The sequence below is a fragment of the Rutidosis leptorrhynchoides genome, chromosome 2 (genome assembly GCF_046630445.1).
Source record: "Rutidosis leptorrhynchoides isolate AG116_Rl617_1_P2 chromosome 2, CSIRO_AGI_Rlap_v1, whole genome shotgun sequence".
In the NCBI taxonomy this organism is placed as follows: Eukaryota; Viridiplantae; Streptophyta; class Magnoliopsida; order Asterales; family Asteraceae; genus Rutidosis; species Rutidosis leptorrhynchoides.
Window position 1 is genome coordinate 27,950,055 of NC_092334.1, and position 23,774 is coordinate 27,973,828.

General features: G+C 34.8%; 2 protein-coding genes across 2 annotated transcripts; both read left to right on the forward strand.

The window, feature by feature from the left end:
- Nucleotides 1-2,431: 2,431 nt before the first annotated feature.
- On the forward strand, nt 2,432-3,396 carry LOC139887739 (uncharacterized). Its single transcript, XM_071870800.1, has 2 exons — nt 2,432-2,830; nt 2,917-3,396. Exons 1-2 carry the CDS (start codon nt 2,432-2,434, stop codon nt 3,394-3,396), a joined length of 879 nt encoding a protein of 292 aa, XP_071726901.1.
- A 5,888-nt stretch (nt 3,397-9,284) lies between these two features.
- LOC139890659 (probable xyloglucan endotransglucosylase/hydrolase protein 23) lies at nt 9,285-10,738 on the forward strand. The gene is made up of 3 exons (XM_071873563.1): nt 9,285-9,576; nt 9,694-9,887; nt 10,208-10,738. Exons 1-3 carry the CDS (start codon nt 9,301-9,303, stop codon nt 10,602-10,604), a joined length of 867 nt encoding a protein of 288 aa, XP_071729664.1. The 5' UTR covers nt 9,285-9,300; the 3' UTR covers nt 10,605-10,738.
- Nucleotides 10,739-23,774: the final 13,036 nt, after the last annotated feature.

The following is a 23,774-nucleotide window of genomic DNA, read 5'->3' on the forward strand; positions in this document are numbered from 1 at the left end:
TACATTAGAGCTCCAATTTAAAATTTTTTTTTTCCGTAAACTACTGACATTGTGTAGATTCATATATTTTTTTTCAACAGGAGCTTAAAATGCATCTGATGCATGTTAAAGTTTTTTGAGGTTTTTTTGAGTTTTTTTTTAGGATTTAGCTCGATTTAGAGTTTAGGGTTTAGGGGTTAGGGTTTTCGGGTTTACTCCGTAAACCCTCAACCCTAAACCCTATGATCATATACATAGCATTGTATATGTATATTCTATTGGCTAAAGGTCAAAAGCAGAAGTTACGCGAACTATAATAAAAATATGTGGAATATCCGCTGAAAATAAGTATAGCAGTTATGTTTCCGCCTTAATAAAAGACTGCGGTTTAATCCGCTAGGTTTCCGCGGATAGTTAAGCAATCCGCAGACCGCGTATATTTCGAATACTATAAATAGAGAGGCGGCCTCTCATTTATAAGGGGTTGATTTTCTGCCATTTGCTCTAGCCTTTGAGATTTTCACTTGTGATTTTGTCCAAGGGATTTCTACATTGCGCTAAGGTAAATTATGCTAATTGATAATCAAGACCGGGCCGGGGTGGTTGATCACTTGATTGTTAAAGTGAAAGACGATCATCGGGGCCCAAAATAATCATCAAACATCCCACCCTCCATCTTATTATTGCACTCAATCCTTAATTAAGTAGTAACTTGATATAGGATTGATCAATTGACGCCATCCGTGGGACACGTTTTACGAATTAAACTTGAAATTTTTTGTTTTGTGCTGTCAAACAATCAATTGCTTGGTTAAATTTAAATCGTGTATTGTTACGATGATTTACAGGAAGTCGCTGAAGCGTATTAGCTGATTTGATCGATGAATATGGCAACTACCATGAAACAAACAGGAAGTTCCGTCAATGCTGATGCGTTAGTTAATGATTTGCAAAATGCCTTGTCAAATAGTACGCAGGCAAACGTTAATACTTTCGCGGGTAGTTCAGGGAAAGAATCGCTAGCTAAAGCGCCTAGTGGCAATCCTGTTAATGCTGATTCGCAACTAAAGGTTGCTGCTGAATAAATGGTCGCGTACAGGAATTTGCAGCAACATCGTGAAGAAACCGTTACTGATGGCAAGCGATTAAGGATTTTGGCTGGAAAAGCAGATAAAGTACTTGGCACGGCTATTGAATAAGCTAGAAAGGATTGTCGCGAATCTCGTGTACCGTGAACTTACTTATGGCCGTTGAATGATTCTGGATCACAGGCTGATCGCTTAGTCATTGATCATCACGATAGTGATAGCGATGGTGCAGATGAACGTGTTATTCTAAATTCTGTTTATAATTCGAAGACTACGAAAGCGCCAAGAGAAGAAAGTGAGTTTTCTGATGATTCGGACAATGCAGAGGAATTTGTAAAAATTCCACATGTTAAACGAAGGCGACCACCAATACCTTTCCCTCGTCATGAGGATGAGGGTGAAGCATCTGATGCTGTTCGCAGAGAAAGTTTTCAACATTTTTTAGCGGATGCTTTTGGAAGTATTGCGCCTAAGTCAATGCAACATAAGTTTGAACAACCGAATTTTTTGCAAGATATGATCGCCAAGTTTTGCGCGGACAATATTGATACTCGCACAAAAAAGGCGACTGAGATTACCACTGTTGCAGAAAAGTTTGTCCATCATATTTCTGATTATTCAATTGTTACACCGCCTATTGTGCCAGTGACGTTGGGAGTTTATTCAGGGTTAACTGACCCCTTGGACTTTTACAGCGATTTGAAGGTGTGGTAAGCACCTATAATTGGGATGAACCGGTTGCGTGTAGGGTATTTCCTATGATCTTGCAAGGATCCGCTAGGGAATGGTTTCATAGCCTGCAAGCTCGCAGTATCATTGGCTTCATTGATCTTCGCGATAAATTTTTGTTCCATTTTCAGAATCTTTTACCGCAGAAGAAGACACATATAGAATGTCATGATATTAAGCAGGGTAATAAGGAAACTTTGAACGCATTACTTACGCGATACATTTACGAGTGCCAGAAGATACCAAGTCTGAATGAAGATCAAAAAATTTCTAGATTCTTGCATGCTATTAATCCACAACGACATCCAACGCTTGTGCGAAGGCTACGAAGAGATGTCCCGCCAACTTTTGCTAAAGTCCAACAAGAGACATATGATTATCTTCGCGGTGGAGAAGATAGTACTATAACCCCTGCATGTGGATGGGGTAAGGATAAAAGTTGGCGGGATGATAATGATTCTTATCGCGATGGCAATGGCGATAATTACCGCGGTTCTGGTTACCCGCGGTGAAATGGTGGCGGTGGTTACCCGCGCAATGATAGATTTCAAGGCCAAAATGATAATCATAGTTATAACCGTCGAGATCGTCATTCTTCGTGAAAATGGAATAATGAGTCTTTCAATATCATTCAAATGCTAACAAAAACGCCTAAGGAAATTTTGCTACAGGAAAGAGTTGCTAAGTCTTTTCCTGATCCGCAACCTTTAGGGGAGAATAGCAAGCGAGATAGGTCTAAATTTTGTATTTTCCATGATGAGTATGGTCATGACACCAATCGTTGCAGAGATTTGGCAGAACTGATCGCGGATGCGTATGAGAAAGGAAAGCTGGATCATTTGATCGCACAGGGTGTTGCAAGTACTGCGAATGCGATAATATTGCCTGCAGAAACCAATGCTCCACAAGTGCCAAATGTAGCTGAGCGAAAAGCTCCCACGGTAAAAAATCTTGGGGTTAAAATGTTAAGTAAGAAAGAAAATCAGCGCGGAATTCAAGTCATTAATGTGGTGGAAGTACAAGGTGAAATGTCGGTACTTTAAATATCTGAACAAATTGTAAGCTGGAAATGTCCTTTCATTACCTTCCCTCCTGCAAGTCTGACTGCGGATGTTGACAGACCAGTAGTAGTTTCATGCCGCATTGCGATACCGGCATTGTAATTATGAAAGTACATGTTGACACTGGTAGCAGTGTAGATGTTATGTATGAACAGTGTTTTAACAAATTGCCTGCAAATATTCAAGCTTTGATGAAACCTACTGCGGTTTCACTTGCTGGATTTTCAGGAGAGTCAACTTGGCCTATAGGTCAGTTGGAATTGCAAATTGAGCTGGTTGATGATTGTGATGAGTCGCTAAGGCGCCAAGCTTCATTGAATCTTTACATAATGCGAAATCAGTCGCGATTCAATATGATTCTTGGGCGCATTGCTTTGCGCATGTTTGGCGCAATTCCTTCTACTATACATGGCATGGTTAAATTTTCTGCTAATAAGGGAGTTGGCACGCTAATTTCTGTAGAAGAAGTGTCATTTTGTGCTATGATTATGGCAAGCGTAAGTATGGGCTTTGAGGGGCATTCAGTCTATTCTGAATAGTGCAAATATCTGTAATAGAAAGCTGGTGATAGAGTGCTTAGTCAAGTTTGATCAATGATTGATCTACTATTTTTGTTTTCTGAAATTTGTATTGCGAAAAACTGTTGAATAAAACAATATTAGTTTCAGTGTTAGTGATTGTTTCTATTCAAAGCGAAAACACTGCTTGTGGCCACGCGTAGTGATTATTTTGCAGAATACAATTGCTTAATTTTCATGACACTAAATTGATGTTTGTGTAAATACAATTAAAGATCCGCAGATATTTTTAATAATATGGCATGATCTTCGCTAAGACATGGCCTGCACAATGTTATGATAATATGAAATTTTCATTGCGAAATTGTATGTTTAAAACCAAGTGATGAAATTGCCCACTTGTGTTAAGTAGCGAATGTTGTGAAAGGATAAAATTTCCTAAGTGTTTGATCTTGCCAACATTTAGATGCTTCGCAATGCTAAAAATTTCCTAAGGATCGATTTATCGGACTTAGAAGATTCATAATGAATATAAGATTGTTTCGCATAAGTACGCGTTTGTTATGTGCACAATAGCGAATGTGGAAATTGCAAAGGACAAGTCTGAATATGAATATATGATAAAGTAAAGCGCTATATAAGTAAGACAAATTGCAATTGCGAAATATAATCATTTCATTAATAAACACGCTGTGCAAGCGCGTGTATTTACAAAAAACGCAATCTATACATTGCGGGATTACAGTTTACAATCTACTTAAGATGTTTTAAAGCTCGAGCACTTTAATATCTTCAAATGTAACGCCCTCGCGTTGGCTAAGCTCTACTAAAGCTGGTATGGTGACTTTCTCAACCTCCTTCTTCGCTGCGGCTAGTGCTTTGCGGGCATCATCAGTTGCACATATCTCACTGGCCATATCCGAGGGAAGTGGTTGGGAAAGATCGCCAAGTTTGCAAAGCAGATCATACCACTCGCAACGAGTAACGAGTTTGGATGCTTGGGCGTATGTTCGAAACTTTTCAGTTACTGGTTTTGAATCTATGATTTTGTCCCCAAGTTCGGGAAGGTATTTGATGAGTTGAGCGAATTATTCCTCAGCATTTTTTGCTCTCTTTTTGAGCTTCGCGTTTTCCTCCGCAGCTTTTTTAAGTTGAGCCTCAAGTTTCTGCGCTTTCCTTTGTTGCGCATTGGCAATTTTAACCTGCTTTTCATATTCATCGGATATTTCGTTGAAGAGCTCAACATTGTCGATGGCTAGGCAAATCGCGTTATAGCAATTGTGGAGTCGCTGTCTCTCGGATTGAGGAAAAGTCAGTTTGCGGTATTCATCTTGTGTGTTTTTGGGGATGAATTTGCAGAGTTTGCGGTATAACCGGTTGGCTTGTTCTGCTTCTGCGGCTTCATCAACATATTCTTCTTCTTGATGGGATGTTTCAGCTTCAGAAGGAAGGCTTAAATCTTCATTGCCGGGCTCTTCCAAAATGTCCTCGGGGATACTCCAGGTGATGTTGTATAGCGGTCTGGGCTCACCTGGGGAGTCTGAAAGCACAACTAAAAAGCGATAAGCGAATATAATAAATTAGTGCGATTAAGATAACAATGCAATATAAATAATCACATGGTTTGAAATTTGCTTACTCGTTTCTTGTTCGGCAAAAGAACGACTGCATCTTTTGCGAGGAGTTGTAGCTTCCTCTGTTGCTTTTCGTTTTCTGCGGTCTTCACCAGGAATGGTAAGTGTATTGATAATAGGTTCATCAATGGGAATAATCTCGCCGTCTTCGATTTTTAAGCGGCATGCTGGTTTAAACCCAGTGATGTCCATTGACCTCATTACCAGCTCAAGGACGATCTCTGCAACATAGTACCGCAAAACGTTACGCAATTACAAGGGTAATATGTAATGCGTATTTGTATAAAAGTATAAGCAATATACCGTTGTTGGTGGCGTTGACTAAAAGCGCGTTGCAGTTACCCCATAGCCAGTACACAGATACTCCGCCAATATACAGCGGCACATTGGAGTAGGCCCGCATAATCAAGCCCGCGTTCTTGATTGTTTTCAGTAAATCTTTTTCAAGGTCATCCAGGGTGACCTTGTCATTTACTATTGCGTCCATTTCGGTGCACCATGCTTTGGGTATTTTGCTATCAACATGGGCAGTGTTATTAATAAAAAAGAAGGAATTGCGCCAGTTCGCAATAGAATCCTTGGGGGAAGTCATCACTCCATGACGACTGCGGAAGGAATACCACCCCTTATCATAAGGTGTAAGGCTATTAAAAGAGCGAAAGGTGTTAAGTAGTGGTTGCTCATTCAGTGCTTTGCAATACATCTCGAATAACACAATTTTATTAATTACGTTCGGATGCAGTTGTGCCACTGCAACTTTGTAGTATTCGCATACGCTGCGAAAGAAGGGAGTAAGGGGAAGGCGTAGGCTGCCATGTGAAATGGCAGCATTATATATAGTAATCATTCCCATGGGTGGCGCATTCGCCCTATCGTCCGCTGATGGGGTGGTGGGTGAAAATTGTGCAAGCAGTGGATAATACTGCTGCAGGGTTTGGATTTTTGCCTCCGTCATATATGACACGAAGGCGCCGGTAGTGTTAGTAGTAGATGAGGATGCCATTTGCAATAATATAATTAAATCGGCTGTTGAATTTGAAAAGTTATTGGGGTTGAATCGATTAATTGCAATAAACTCGTATGAATAGGAGCGTTCGATTGAATAAGCAATTGAAGAAGAAAGCGTAAAGTTTTTTATGCGAGTTTACCAGCTATTTATAATTGAAATTAGGGCGAGGAAGTCGAAAGGGTAATGATTACTCTTGAACGGCTAAAATTATCGCAACGTGTAAACGGTAATTTTCTAACCGTTACAGCGTTTCTGATTTGACAGCTTTGCAAAGTTACCGTTGTAATTGCGAATTCTAATTGCTGCAATAAACGGTAATAATTTGGTGGTAAAAAATTATTATTAAAAAATCACTTGCGAATATATTTTAAGGAAGCACGATTTTATTTATAGAGTTTATCATGATACATCTGCTTCGCGAAATGTATCATAATAAACTGGAGGGACTTGATCATATACATAGCATTGTATATGTATATTCTATTGGCTAAAGTTCAAAAGCAGAAGTTACGCGAACTATAATAAAAAGGTGTGGAATATCCGCTGAAAATAAGTATAGCAGTTATGTTTCCGCCTTAATAAAAGACTGCAGTTTAATCCGCTAAGTTTCCGCGGATAGTTAAGCAATCCGCAGACCGCGGATATTTCGAATACTATAAATAGAGAGCATGACCTCTCATTTATAGAGCGTTGATTTTCTGCCATTTGCTCTAGCCTTTGTGATTTTCACTTGTGATTTTGCCTAAGGGATTTCTACATTGCGCTAAGGTGAATTATGCTAATTGACAATCAAGACCGGGTCGGGGTGGTTGATCACTTGATTGTTAAAGTGAAAGACGATCATCGGGGCCTAAAATAATCATCAAACATCCCATCTTCCATCTTATTATTGCACTCAATCCTTAATTAAGTAGAAACTTGATATAGGATTGTTCACCCTAAACCCTAACCCCTAAACCCTAAACCGTTCGTTTAAAAACTCGTTCTAAAACCCTAATTTCTAAACCCTAAACCCTAATTTCTAAACCCTAATTACTAAATCCTAAACACTGTTTTTTTTTAAATCAAAAGTCATTTTTTCTTTATTCTTTGTTAAGATGCATCTGCTACATGAAAGGCAGTTAAAATGCATCAAACAGCGGATAACATGCATCAGATGCATCTTAACGTTCCAGTTGAATTTTTTTTTCCTGAATCTACACAATGTTAGTAAATACCAGTAATTTTTTTTTAATCGGAGCTGTAGAACTCAAGATATAAAAATCACAAAATCACTTATCCCCTTATCCCACCAAGTACCACTTAGCGCTGGATCCTTACCCTATATATATATATATATATTAATTAATAATTAATATTTTAAATAAAAGATATAATTATAATCTATAGTTAATATTAAAATGCTAAAATAACGATGTCATTATTAGGCTAATTACTTTGTTAAGAAAAAATCAAAAAGAAAAAGAAAAAAATCTAAGCATGGTGGGTGATGTCATTAATTTAAATAATTTTGAATTAAAATTAAATCTTATTAATTAATTATTATTATTAAATCTTATTAATAATTATTTTAATTATTAAAATTAAATAATTTTGAATTATTTTGAATTGAGTACGGAAAGGTATAAAAGCTATGCAGAAGGAAACCAATTCTAAATATATATTTTGATTTACACTTTTAAAATAAAATGACAACCAATATCATCTCTTATGATTAGATGTGGATTGTTTAATATGCATTTTAAGTGTTTAATGAAATGTTCAGCAGATGAGTTTCTTAGTCGTACTCTGTGATTACACGGGTCATTAAACTAAATAACTTTAACATTTACTTTCACTTAATACCTAAAACATATAATTAAACTGTTTCGTTTAAACAAACCCGTGGTTCCACGGGTTATTTCACTAGTATAAATATATAAGCTCACAATAACTTTTAAGAATAAATTAAATAGCGCATCAAAAATTTATACACGTAGTAATATAATTAAAAGATAATATCTTTTATATAAATTTATAGTTATTGTATTATATATTTTTTTTCTTTACATAGTCCTAAGTGAAATACAACTAAAATGTTTTGAGTGGATAACAAATATATCTAAAGAATTATGTTTTGATTGGCAACAATGGATATTACAACCTCTCGTATATGATGTGGATATGGTCGAGTCGAGTTGGCATCGACTGAGAGACTTAACTGCTTTTGTCTCTATCCACATCTAATACTTTCGCTTCGTTTTGGGCTTCCTAATCCAGGCCTCATTGTGCCTACAACTGCTTAGTATTTCACATAACGAGTTTATACTTTTTGTTTGATGGCATGCGGATTCTACAATCTTCAAATGGGTTGCGCAGGTTGAAGCTAAATGGGCTGGGGTCGGGTGACTTTGTCGTTAAATTCTCGATCAGCACTAGCTGTGGCTGGCCCTCCGCTCTACTTGTTGTCTCAAGTTCATGTTTTTACTTGTTCACTTGTTTGTGTAGATTGTAGAGAGTTCTTTGTTCCTTGCCAGCTTTCTCGTGTCTTTATCTTCTTAGTTTCTTTTTGGCCTCTCGTATTGTGTATAGGAGGCCCATATTATACATATTATAACTTTTCAATAAAAGTTTCTTGCCTTTAAGAAAAATAAATTGCCACGTGAGGATGAGTCGTGTAAATTTGACTATGTTTCATATTCATAATAGATACGGACCACTTTGTTGTGTTCCAAAAATTTTGTGGGGACATTGTCGACTGACTCGCCTAGAGCATTAGAAAGCCTAGTACCGGCTGAGATTAAACACTTGGACCAGTTGTAAACATAAAATAACGATATGAAGTTATAAAGTTATAAAGTAACTAAATGATCATTAATAATATTAACTATTGTAAACGTACAAAATCAATTGGGAGAAGGAGCTAGGCATTCAAAAGAACCAATCGGAGTCGGTCAATATCTATGCCGCCTTGAGCCTTCTAGAAGTACACGTTTGTGCTTGTTGACAGTTGTTTCTTGCTTTTTTTTACCAACCCGGTTCTTGCCGGTTCGATGATGTCAATGAATATGTGTGGCTAGTGAAGACGAATAATATAGTTCAAGATAGATGACCCAACCTTTGACCATTTACTTATTCAAGTACTCCGTATTTAATCCTACCAAGAAAAATCATACTCTCATTCCAGCTGTTTTTATGACCTTCATCAGCACCTTCATTTTGAAAAGAAAAAAAATCACTATAAATATCGAAAAGGTTACCACAAAACATAACATAACTCAACTACATCTATATTGAAAACTCATGGCTTTGTTTTTAGGTACCAAGGTTACAATTCTGTTGATATTGGTATGTGTCGTTTGTACTTCTTCTGTGATGGCGAATTTCTATAACGATTTTGATATAACGTGGGGCGATGGACGTGGCAAAATACTAGATAACGGGAACCTATTGACTCTTTCTCTTGATAAATCTTCTGGCTCGGGGTTTGAGTCGAGAAACGAGTACTTGTTTGGGAAAATCGATATGCAACTCAAGTTAGTTTCTGGAAATTCGGCTGGTACTGTTACTGCATATTACGTGAGTACATGCTATATGATCATTTTTTTATTTCATTTTTTTTTAAAAATCTGCCTTTTTACATTTTGTTTTTGTTGGAGTTAGTATGATGATAATCAATATGTTAATTCTTTGCAGTTGAGCTCAAGTGGATCGAATTGGGACGAGATCGATTTTGAGTTCTTGGGTAACTTGAGTGGTGACCCTTATATTCTCCATACAAATGTGTTTACTCAAGGCAAAGGCAACCGAGAACAACAGTTCTACCTTTGGTTCGACCCTACAACCGATTTTCATACCTACTCCATTCTTTGGAACCCCCAACTTATTTTGTACGTACACTTTTTTATATTACTATGAACCATCACAAGATAACATAGTGAGTATTAATATCTTTAAAAAAGGTCTCAAATTCAAACTTCACCATTAGCGCACAACTTTTATTGAGATAACTATGAGAAATGGTCAAAAATAGTCAAAAAATTAATACAATTAAATCATGTGTATCTGAGTAAAATATTACTTTAGAAAGTAGCTAGAATATGTAAAACTTTATTTGTTTAGTACTCATAATAAGCAAAATGAATGAGTTGATATCTTACTAATATTGAAAAACATCATAATTAATAAGTTTCATTAATATCTTTACTAGATTTTCGGTTGATGGCACGCCAATTAGAGAGTTCAAGAACGAAGAATCAAGAGGTGTTCCGTTTCCAAAGAACCAACCAATGAGGATACACTCTAGCTTATGGAACGCGGATGATTGGGCTACAAGGGGTGGACTTGTGAAGACGGATTGGACTCAAGCTCCATTTACCGCTTCCTATAGAAACTTTAGCGCCGAAGCTTGTGTGGCAACATCAAACACCACGACATCTTGTGGTGGTGGCTCAGCATCCGGGAATCCAACATGGTTGACAGAAGATATGGATAGTAGCAAACAAGAAAAGTTGAAATGGGTTCAAGAGAATTATATGATCTATAACTATTGTTCAGATTCTAAAAGGTTTCCTCAAGGATATCCACCTGAATGCACTATGGGTTAGGTCTTTGAGTTTGACGTAACATTATCTTGACTCCTTTGTTTATATACATTATTATTTATTTTGTTTTTTGTAATTGTGAATTCATTATACATGTAACATATTGATATTAATAAAATGACGAATATACATTATTATTTATTTTGTTTTTTGTATTTGTGAATTCATTATACATGTAACATATTTTTTTTGAAAAGCCAAACAACTATATATATATATATATATATATATATATATATATATATACATGTAACATATTGATATTAATAAAATGACAAAAATGCCCTTTGAGAATAAAAAAATGTTATGAATAGTAAATATATGTTCTATATATATATATATATATATATATATATATATATATATATATACTTGTGAATTCATTTATTTATTTATTTATTATTTTATTTTACTATTTTTTTTTTTTTAAAGGCCGGAGGTCCACTCGGAAGCAATCTCTTTATCCGCCGAATAAAGAGAGGGATGACTTTCTCTACTTTTCTGGGTGGAGAAATGACTTGTTTTTATTCTCGGATAAAGGAAGGATTGTCTACATCTCACCTCCCCCATACACCACTCAAGTGGTATTGGGTACTGTTGTTGTTGTTGTTGTTGTTGTTGTTGTTGTGAATTCATTATATATGTAACATATTGATATTAATAAAATGATGAAAATACCCTTAAAGAATAAAAAAATATTGTGAATAGTAAATATATGTTCTCGATTGATATATATATATATAATATAATATAATTCATTCTATGATCTATAACTAATGTTCATAAGCACCATGAATTAAGTCTTTGGGTTTGATGTAACATTATATTGACTCATTTGACTAATTGGAGGAACACGTCTAAATAATAACTTATTTAGACGTGTTGACATCTTAAGTGACGTCTAAATATGTTATTATTTAGACGTTTTGACACGTCTAAATAACCCAGTATACGCACGCCTTTAATAAAGACTAACAAATAAAATTCAATATACAATATATGTTTGTCTTCTATACTACGCTCTTATATCCATCCATATTTCTCAACTTAGAGCGTGTTTGTTTGTCTCTTAATGGAATGGTTCAGGGTTGAATGCTGAACCATTCAGCATTCAGTGCGTTTGTTTCTGACCTCTGAATGACATATGGTGCGGAATGGTTCAGAATTCTGTGCTGAACCATTCAGAGATGAAACACCCTCTTAACCATTAAGAGCCTAAATTTTCTGTAATTTTCTCCTCAAATCCTATCGTGAACACTTAACTAACAAGTATATTGAATATTTTATTCATGTTACACTTTGATAAGACAATTTTAATCAGTTTATATCATTCACTTTAAATAATTATTAAACAACTTATTTTCATTCAGAACAAACTTTATTCAGAGACTTTGAATCATTCAGATTCTGAACCAATCAGCGCTAAATCATTCAGTTTTATCAAACGCACCTTAACCTCCAAATTTCTCAATAAAACTCCATCTAACCTCCATATTGCTCAATAAAATCCCAGATTCATGGATTCTTAAGGCTTGCGGTGCGTTCCTTGAGGATTTTTGATATCGCAGGTGGTAGATTCCGTTTATTGTTTGGCTTGGAATTAAACGAAAACCGACATAGATGGTGGACGACATCTGTGATGCCCCGTACAAAATTAACGTGTACGGATCATCAACAACAGGTCCATTACACGATTACAATACTATATGTTGTTTTAAAACAAGTTTGCATTCATGGAAAGATAACGTTTTACAAAAGATAGCGTGTTTCTAAGAATAGAAAGCATTAACATAAGTACGTGACACAAAGGTCATTACAAAGCCATTGTTCACATATAACATAAGTTATGAATGCAAAGTAAAAGTTTCGTAATTGAGACATCTCTAAGCAATGCAGCGGAAGTCTAACACCGAGAGTCTAATACAGCGGAAGCAACATACGTCTAAGCACCTGAGAAATAACATGCTTTAAAATGTCAACACGAATGTTGGTGAGCTATAGTTTGATTGTAATCAACAATGTAATGTAGGTCACGAGATTTCGTATTCAAAACAGTATGAAAAGTATATGCTTAACCGTGGGCACTTGGTAACTAACTTAACGTAAATATCACCCCCTAAAAGTACACTTGGCGAGTGCGTAAGTTTACGAAGTATTAAACACCCGTTAAATGCTAGCGCGACTAGCCCGAGTGGGGATGTCAAACCCTATGGATCCATATCTAAGATTCGCGTTCACCGGTTCAAAAACTAATGACTGAACGTTACCGAGCTAAGAGGAAAGTTTATGTCGTTATATCACCCACACATATATAAAGTTTAAGTACTCGTTCCTAGTAAGTAAAACATAAAAAGCGCATGTATTCTCAGTCTCAAAATAGTTGAAGTAAAAAGGGAGCTATAACTCAAAGTGAAAGTGCGGTAAAAGTCGATACGAGATAAGTAAGCAAGTAAGTCGGTCCGAAAGGTCCTCAACCTAAGTCAAAAGTTACTAAATCAGTAAATCGTTTCAAAAGGGTTTAAAAATGCGTAATTTAAGTCTTAAGTATCATCATCATCAACATCATACGTAAAAAGTAAGGTAAGTTTTCAATCAAGAATAGAGATTGAAACAAAGGATGACTTCGTTCAGCGGCTACGACCTCTATACAAACTGAAATGACGTGAGACCAGTGGCCAAGGCTTCGTATATGAGTCCTCTAACCACTGACCAATTTTGAGAACCTAACTCGTCTTCGTTTGACCGTGGCGACGGTTTAAGTGTGAGTAGGTCAGAAATTTCAGCACAACGTTACAAGGGCGTAGTGACTTTCGGAAGGCTATAAATCCTAAACCGTAAATCGGATTAAGACGAGTCTTAAACGAAAAGTCATCTACTCGAACCTAAATATCTGGAAATCAACTTTTCCAGAAGCCCAGGAGCCTGATCAGACCCTGAAAAACAGAAAGAAAGTGCCCCGGTGGGTTTCTTGGTGTTTGATGCTCATTACGGTTCTCATCCTCGATGCGGATAAGCCTCAAGTGTACAACTCTTGATGTTTTAGCATCACTTTAACCAAGGTCTAACCATCAAAACACAAAGTTAAGACTAAGAAATAAAACACAACTCATGTGAGAGTTTGAGCAAGGTGATGAACTAAAGTTACGTCAATTTCTTAGTTTCAACACAAGTACAAGATCTATTAAGCTATAAACTTTGAATCAAACTATATAAGCAAGACCTTAAGCTATATAACTTAGATCTTGGCTAAATATTAAAGACCTTAGACTAAAGAGTCTAGATCCCATGTTCTTGGTGAAACCCTAAGTCATAACACTTAGACTTTCAACTTTTACACAACCATAAGTTAGGAAACTTAGATCTTGTAAAGTTAACATAAGTTAATGAGTTTGTTTAAACAAAGTAGAAGACCATAAGTTACACAACTTACATCAAACACAAAAATGAAGCCCTAAGCTCAAGAGCTTGGATTCTTAACAATACTTATGAGATCTCAAGCTAGTAAGCTTGTATCTTTTGTTTAATGAAATCACAAGTCACAAATCTAAAGTACAACAACTAAAGAAGATCATAAGTTAGAAAACTTTTGATCTTAACTAACTTTTTGTAGAAATCTCAAGCTAGTAAGCTTGTATTTCAAACTTTCTTGAAGATCCATAAAGTAAAGTGTTGGATCTTACAAGTTACATGAAGATCATAAACATAGGTTTTGATCTTTAAACATAATAAGGAGATCTTAAGTTAATAAACTTAGATCTAACAAGATTATGAAGATTCAAAGCTAAAAAGCTTAAATCCTTCATGTTCTTGAAGATTCTTCTAAATAAAGTTGAATCTTACAAGAGTTATGAAGATTCAAGTTACAAAACTTGAATCTTTGTTCATGATGATGATGATTCATGAATTAAAGTAAGAAAAGAAAGAAAAAGAAATCAAGAACTTACAAGTTCTTCAAGTAATTTAGAGAGAAAACTTTAGAGTGAGAAAGTACAGAGAAGTGTGTATGTTTGAATGAAATGAAATGAGAGAATGAAATGAGTTTTAAAAAAATAAAGTGGTGATGAGGTGGTGATGGTTGGCCAACGGTTGGGGATGCGATGGGGGACCATCTTGGCCTCATGTGGTGTGGCTTGGTGTGGTCCATGGTGGTGGTACTAGGTGATGTTGACATGTTGGGTGGTTTGGGACATAATGCAAGCCTTAATACATAAGCATGCATGATACTCGTCTCATTATTTACATGGACTTAATTATGATTACATGGGCTAATTAACCCATTAAGTGGTCCACTAAGTTGAGTAGGTTGGGCCATGGAAGTCCATTAAGGTGTTAAGTCCATTAAGGTAACTAGTAAGCATTAGTAAACACTAAGCATAATTAAATAAGCCATTAAGCCAAGTAATTGTCATAATTAAATATTAATTATGTTTACGTAGTCATAACATTCCAATTATGACACAAGTTTAACGTGTACCAAGTACGTAGCTTGTTTTAAACAATAAGTGACACTAACGGTCGTAAATGCAATCAAGGATCATGTTAAGCGATTAAGCACTTAAAAACACATTGTAAGGCATTAACAAAAGTAATTAACATAATTAATGATCCCAGAATAAAATCTAAATTAGTACGCGCAAATACGCAGTTTCGTGAAAGTAATTAATATAATTAAAAATCAAAAAAGTCGGGTCGTTACATTACCCACCTGTTAAAGAAAATTTCGTCCCGAAATTTAAGCTGAGGTAGATGGTGGAGTCGGGAAGAGGTGAGGATACTTCTGCATCATTTGATCCTCTCATTCCCAAGTAAACTCAGGTCCTCGTTTTGCATTCCATCGGACTCGGACGATCGGAATCTTGTTGTGTTTCAAGGTCTTGACCTCACGATCCATAATTTCAACAGGTTCTTCCATGAAGTGGAGTTTGTCATCAATCGTAAGCTCATCGAGAGGAATGACAAGTTCTGGTTCAGCAAGACTGATGTCGTACGAGGTGTATATAAAATAGTTTATATTTTACTAGGAAAAACTATTAAATACGATACAATTTTACACAAGATATTTATTTATTTATAGAATGGATATACTTAAACCTTGCTACAACACTTATAGGCAGTGTACCTAATCGTACAGTAGTGTAGTTTTTAGTAAGTCCGGTTCGTTCCACAGGGAAATCTTTAAACAAAGCTCAACGCTATATTAGTTTACTTTTATAAAAATACAAACATATATATAAGTAATATTATTATTATAAAGGGGGGTTTTTACCGTTTAATGACCGGTTTGTCGATTTTAAAACTTTAGTCGCAGTTAAAACCTAATGCAAAATATAAAATAAATACAAGACTTAAATTAAAGCGTAAAGTAAATAACGATAATGAAATTGCGAATAATAAAAGTGCGATAAAATAAACTTGCGATAATTAAAGAGTACGATAATTAAAAGTGCGATTAAATAACAATAAATAAAAGTGCGATAATTAGAAGTGCAATTAAATATAAAATAAAGGAAATTAAATATGAAATAAAAGAATTATGCTTATTTAAACTTCCGTAATCATGATGTTTGACGTGTTGATTTTAGTTTTATGCCCATGGGTTAATTGTCCTTTGTCCTGGATTATTTAATATGTCCGTCTGGTTTTTGTCCATAACAGTCCATCAGTCATAAATATAAAGTGCGAGTGTCCTCATCAAATTATTCTTATACCCGAAGTTAAATATTCCAACTAATTGGGGATTCGAATTGTAACAAGGTTTTAATACTTTGTTTAATGAATACACCAGGTTATCGACTACGTGTAAACCAAGGTTTTACTACTTTGTTAACAATTACACCAATTACCCTTGAATGTAATTTCACCCCTGTTTTAATTATTCTAGTGGCTATTAATCCATTCCCGTGTCCGGTTAAATGAACGATTATTCGTACATATAAATACCCCGCCCATCGTGTCCGATTGAGTGTATATGGTAATTTATAGGGACGCCCAATTGTAAATCTTTATATTAACATTAACAAACTATCATTTAGTTAAACAAATATAAAGCCCATTAATAGCCCATAGTCTAATTTCCACAAGTGTCGTTCTTTTATCCAAACCCCAATTATGGTACAAAGTCCAATTACCCAATTTTAGTAATTAGCCCAACATCATGATTACTTCGTTTTAAATAAGCATAATAATAACTTAGCTACGAGACATTAATATAAAAAGGTTGAACATAACTTACAATGATTAAAAATAGCGTAGCGTTACACGGACAGAATTTCGACTTACACCCTTAAAACATTCGCTAACATACCCTTATTATTAGAATTAAAATTAAAATTAAAATTAAAATATAAATTATATATATATATATATATATATCGTATATATGAGAGAGAGATATATTTTCTGTGTTTAAAACTCGGCAGAAAACTGGCTTTATATAGGACCTGGCCAGCATTTTCACTCCATGCGACTTGCATGGATTTTGTGCCTCTGGCCATGCGAGTCGCATGGCCACCCTGGATCCAGCCAAATTGGTTTGTTTTCTTCTTGCCGACGTAATATAATAATAATATATAATATAATATATAATTATATATAATTATATATATATTATATTATATTCTTGTGCATAGTAGACTAGATATTTTTGGTCCGTTGCGTCGGGCGTTTCTTCTTGGCTCAGGTCCCGGTTCCGGATTTTCGAACGTCCTTTCGTACAATTTTATATCGTGTACTTTGCGTCTTGTAACTTGTACTCTTGTCATTTTGAGACGTTCCTCATCAATATTTTGAACCTTTTTTATTGTCTTTTGTACTTTTGAGCTTTTTGGTCGTTTGCGTCTTCAATTCGTCGAATCTGTCTTTTGTCTTCACCTTTTATTATTTAAACGAATATCACTTGTAAATAGAACAATTGCAACTAAAAGCTTGTCTTTCTTGAGGAATAATGCTATGAAATATATGTTCGTTTTTAGCATTATCAAATATTCCCACACTTGAGCGTTGCTTGTCCTCAAGCAATATTGTCTTGAAATACTAGAATCACTTCTTTATTCTTCACACTTTGTACATAAGTGATTTCTATACGGCGGTATAAACAATGGTAGTAACGATATGGTTTACAGTCCCACATGACTATAAAAATTTAGATCCATTAAGGAAATTGGATCTTTATGAAAACATTTGATCTTTTGAAAATTAAATCTAGTTTTTTACCCTAGATAAGTTTTCCGGGATAACCCTTTACCGGTGTTTGCAAAATATTTTTGTGGGTTTGGTGGGTTTCAGATTTGAAAATTTTAGCTCAAAACTTGCTGTTTTGTGTCACCCACTTGCTAACCTTGTATTTGGAAAGCAACATGTCCAGTTTACTTGTCCCGTATATTACCTTTCGATAAACTACCGTCCGGTTGTAAAGGAAAGCGTTGAACAAGCAACTGTTAAGGCAATGTCCCGTGACATGCTTTTGATTATGGTCTATAACGTGTCGGACGCAATTACTATCCTTGGTAGGAGCAATAGTAAAGCTCACCCTTATAATTTTTTTCGGTCTGGCACAAGGTCCTGTCTTTGACCATGTTATGCAACCACCGTTCTTACGGTTGACACCCGATTTAGTTCAGGTGACCTAATGAATTCCAGGTGAATTCCTAGGATTTTACGTTCAATGGTAATGAACGCATTGAAAATAGGGTTTTCAGAAAACAAATCGGTTTGTAATTTTGATCAAAATATTTTCTCGTTTAAGCTCGAGTTTAGATATCATCGAATTCCATGAGTTTGTAATTCTCAATCTTTAAGGTCAATCTCAAGGATTGAGTAATATCAGTCTTAAAAGCTGATTTTTAATCTTTAAGGAGATTATCCTTTCTGGGGATCTGATTCATTAGTCTTATCCAGCTAATTTGCATGGTGCCCCCCCATTGTACGAGATAAATCCTTCTCATGGTTAGGATAAATCTGACCACTTGGCGACCCTGTTTAATGCTGAGGTCCGTGGATTTCCTGCTGATTTTAGTGATGACTTTTCTAGATTTTTCGTCAACCTACAGCTGGTCTGAACGACAACTTCATGACCTAAATCAAGAAGTGCGTGTCTTTTTCGGAAGACTTTACTTCCTTTTAATGATGGAATTGATTCATCGTGTAGATCCATCTCTTCTTTTCTTTCATTGGTTAAAACAGTTTAGTTTAGTTCAAAGCAAAAGTATTTTCAGTTATTTGTTACAGATATATGTGACATATGTTTAAAATAACTTTGTAAATTTTCCCACACTTGGCTTTTATTTTCCTTTTTATCGTCCTCTATTCCATTTTAAATGAATTTTAACATTTTAGTTTGTTTCTCAATTTATGTCCTTTCCGAGGTAACAATAATTTCGGTGTTAAAACCTAGTTTTATCGTTCATAAATATGTATAAACATGATTTTGAATTCATTTAATTGAAAATTTTGAAAAATTTTACTAGAATTGGGTAGTCAGTATATAAGACTAGGGCTGTTCTTTTTTATCAGAGAGCACTAGATTCTAATACAACTACTGCTTTACTAGTTTTTTTTTAATGGTAACCAAGTGTTTAATATAAAAATTTTAAAATCCGAAAGAATTTAATCCCTTCCCACACTTAAGATCTTGCAATGCCCTCATTTGCAAGAAATCAGAAATAATTTAAATTATTGAGGGTGATTATCGCAGAAAAATGATTAAATTTTACCAAAGTTTCAAACATATTGTCGTTTGATTGTTTGAATGATAAATGGTGTACGTCATTTGTTCATTCCGTCTTGTTGTTATTTCACATATATTTTGCATCATTGTCGTCAAAAATTACTTGCTTTTGCTGAACTTAATGCCAGTCTTTGAAAACGCGTTGTTTTACCCTGTTTTGTGCATAAAATAGAATACATACAATACAAATATAATCATACATGTAATTTGAAATGGAACTTTGGCATCCCACTTTCAAACTATAAGAAAAATATTAGTACACAATAATAATAAGAATATCAAACATTACATAAACGTAATAAAATGTTAAGTGTTTAAAATAATAAAAATATAAATTACCAACTTATCTCTACTGATCAGGAGGTGGGTTAGGAGGATAATTAGGATAGGGATCCCAATTCATGTTCGGATCAGGGTTCCATGGCTGTTGATAGGTGAACTGGTATGCTGCGTCATAATCATATATGTCATAGGGCGGTCTCATTTCTGGCTGATGTGCGGGATAGTATGCGGGTCGGGTCGGATAATACATCTCGCCAGGCTGCAACTGGCTTATAATTTGGCGCTGATGATAATCCCATCGGCCATGCTCTCGTTGCCGGGAATGCTCGTAGTCATTCCGACGTTGCCATGCCTCGTACTGCATATGCCTATCATAGTTCGTCATGTATTCATCCTCCATACGAACGCCTAAATCAAGAGCAGTCTCCCGAACAACTCCTATAATGTTGTTTGCCTCTTCCATTTCGTCATCCGAACCTCTTTCTACCTGTCGCTGAGGTCCCTCGTATCGATATACCCGACCACGTCTCATCAATAATACCCTTGCACCGTGATAAAGGTTTGAACTTATAGTTTCACCTTCGTCCTCTATTTCGTTCATTGGACCCCCTTGGTGCTTATCCACACCTAAATACTCTCCAATGAGAGTAATGAAAATACCGCCACCTATAATACTCCCCGCTTTCATCCCCGAAACTACATTAGCGAGATAATAACCAACACAATAGGGAATGTTAACGAAACTCCTTGGGTCTCTAATACACTTGAGGTAGAACAAATCGTTTACGGTTAATTTCTCCTTATTCTTACCCCTTTGTGTAATTGTGTTTGCTAAGAATCTATGAATCACCCGGAGTTCAGCTCTATCTATATCTAAGTATGTATGATTTCCACTGGCGTGAAATTCATTAAAGTGGGACATACGCCTCCAGACGGCGTTAATATCAAATTCCCTATCTATCCTTTCTCCTTGGGCAATCAGGCTATTACAGTCGGGGCTCAAAAGTTCAGCAGGGGTGTAAATCTGTAAGGCCCTGGCTAAATCTATCATGGACATTCTGTACATGCGTCCACCTAACAGAAATCTAATAAAGCTTCTATCATCTATCCTCCTAACATCACTGTTTAACTTAATAGTACTAAGTAATTCTATACACCATTCCCTATATATGGTTCTACGAATGGAAAATAGGCGCATCCAATCGTTAAACTGAGAATTACCATACCTTTGCACCAATAATTCCCGAATCGGTTCGGTAAGGTCAACTGTTTCCAAAGGTACCCAGTCAATTGCCCTTGGCATTTCAACAACCTTAAAGTAGAGAATGTGCATGTTCTTTTGATAATCTGGATACTCTATCCAACATCGATCAAATCTCAGATTTGGGTGTAACTGATCTTCATTAATGTCTAAGCTCAGAATCATTTGATGTGGAGCGAATTGACGAAACTGATTCATGAATAATTGATCTTGATCGTGATATGGAATATGTTGATCCTCATGTTGTTCTTCTTCTTGTTGCATATGTTGTTCTTGTTCATAAAACATTTCCGGTTCGGGCTCTGGTTGTCTGGACGATGATGCACCGTCCGTATCTGTATTTCTCTGCAAAACACATTAAACACAAAATTTGTGCATCCAAATATGCATTAGTGTTAGCAAAATAATAATTTGAAACAATTATGATGACATGTTCAATTCATAACACATTTTATACACATTTTCTTAACAATAACAATTCTACACTTTTACATACGGAAATGTGTACAATGTTTTATCATATTTAAACTCTTAAACATGTCAACAATAATCATTATAGCAATTAAACACTTGTTACATGGCATTCAAATCAAACTAGTGCTCATTTTCATATTTTTGTCAAGTCTACACTTTGTCAAATAAGCATATACGAAAAATGTACATTAAGTTCATAAGCATTTATCTCAAATAATATGCCAAAATAATCACTACTAGCAATGAAACAAGTTTCAAATAGCCTTTATATCAAATTATCCAAGTTCATGAATTTTTAGACTTAAAAAGTCCACTTTAATTCTCAAAAACATGTTTAGGCTCAAAGTTTGGATCAATTAACTACCTAAACATGTTACACTACTTAATTTAGCAACAATTCATGACAAAAATCGGCCATAACCTGTTTATATCAAAAAGCCCCAAATTGCTCAAGAACACAAACCCTAGATTCTAAAAAATTTGAAGTTTTTAGCTTCAATTCATGTTAAATAGCTTCTATCTAGGATATACATGCATAATATAACAACAATTTAGCTCTAATTACACCTAAAATTAACAAAATCAAAATATAAAATTTCTAGCTCAAGAACACAAAAATTTGAATTTAAAGAGATTAGGGGTGAAATCTTTACCTTTCTCCTGAAGGGGTTGAGACTACTGAATCTAGACATGATTGTTGTGAAGTTTTGCAAGAAATTTGGTGAAAAATGGCGGATTTTTGAGAGTATTTGGGTGCAAGTTCGTGTATATGTGTGTGTATTGTGAGAAAGAAACAGCAGCGACTGAATAAATTGATTCTGGCCAGTTTTTTGTAGCCATGCGAGTCGCATGACTTTGTGCCTATCCCCATGCGACTCGCATGGGGTGTATTTTCTGGATTTTTAATATATATATATATATTTTTTTTTTTTTTTTTTTTAACAATAAACCTTATACTTTTAAAACATAAAATTAATAAAATTTTAAAAATCTTGTTTCTTTTTAAGACGAGGTCGTTTCGGGACGATGCCCTAGTCCGTCCCTCGACAAAATTTTAAAATTTGTCAATTTCAAGCAATTGTTTTAAAAGCTTAGATTTTTGGATTTTTTAATTTTTTTGGCATACTTTAAATCAATAAGATTAAAAATAATGATAATAAAAGTTCTCGTCCCTCCCTCGGGTAAAGCAATTTCGGTTCAAAGACCTAGTCTTCAACTTACGACGAATTTTAAAAATCATATTTTTAACTTAATGAGATAGAGTAAATTTTTGTTTTTAAATTCACACAATTTAAATATAAAATTCAAAATTAATATTAAAAAAAATCACACCAACTTAAAATTTGAAATGCATAAAATTAAAAATTCATATATTTTTTTAAAAAATCACACCAGACTTAATTTAAAAATTCATATTATAAATTCACACCAAACTTATATTAATTTTTCAAATATTTACAATTTTAAATATATTGTTTTTACAAAGTTTACAATATTAATTTAATATTTATATTAATTTTAAAAACATGGTAAAAATAAAATTAAAAAAATCTTTTTGGCTTTTTATCCCACTTTAATCAATCAAATATTATCAAAAATATGCGCCCCTCTTTTCGGTAAAGTAATTTCGGTTCCAAGACCTAATTTAACTCATGACGAATTTTTGAAATATTTTGGGTTGATTGATTAAAGATATTTATACCTTAAGAATAAACGTTAAATTTCGCAGTGATGTAATAAATTTTTGAATGATATCAATAATTTCGGTCGCCAAACCTAATTTTATTCAATACCAATTTAATACTTTTTAGCGAACAAATTAGCGTTTATTATCAAAAGGTTAAAAATAAAAAAATAAAAACTGTACAGACATACCTGTGAAATAGATTTCTTAGTTATATGATCTATTCCATTCATAAGATAGTCGGTTTAATTGATTTTCCATGGCTGCATAGGCGTAACCTCGAGCATTCAGTGTCTTTTCTTCTAAACATATGAACGGTCCGTCTCTGCATAAAGTAACAAATTCGGTATTTGAATAGGTTTGATTATTTGAACATTTACCTCCATGTGACCATTTTCCGCATTTGTGACATCGTTCTAGGTGTCGTGCTCTTCTTTTTGCTGCGGATTTTGATTTTCCTTTACCAAATTGTAACTTATTATCTTCGCATCTGGATTCTTTTCTAACTCCGTCCATTCTTTCTCTGATTACTGATACTATTTCACTCGGTAGTATGTCATTATTACGTTTAGTGATCAAAGCGTGTAGCATTAGACCATGGTTTAGTTCACAGGCAGTCTTCATTTTGTAAAAACCTAAAAAAAAATAAAAATTCAGAATGGGGGGAGAAGACTAGTTCTTTAGGGTCTGCTAGGGAAAGACCATTCGGGTTCCATTTTCGAGAACTACACGAAAACAGACAATCTA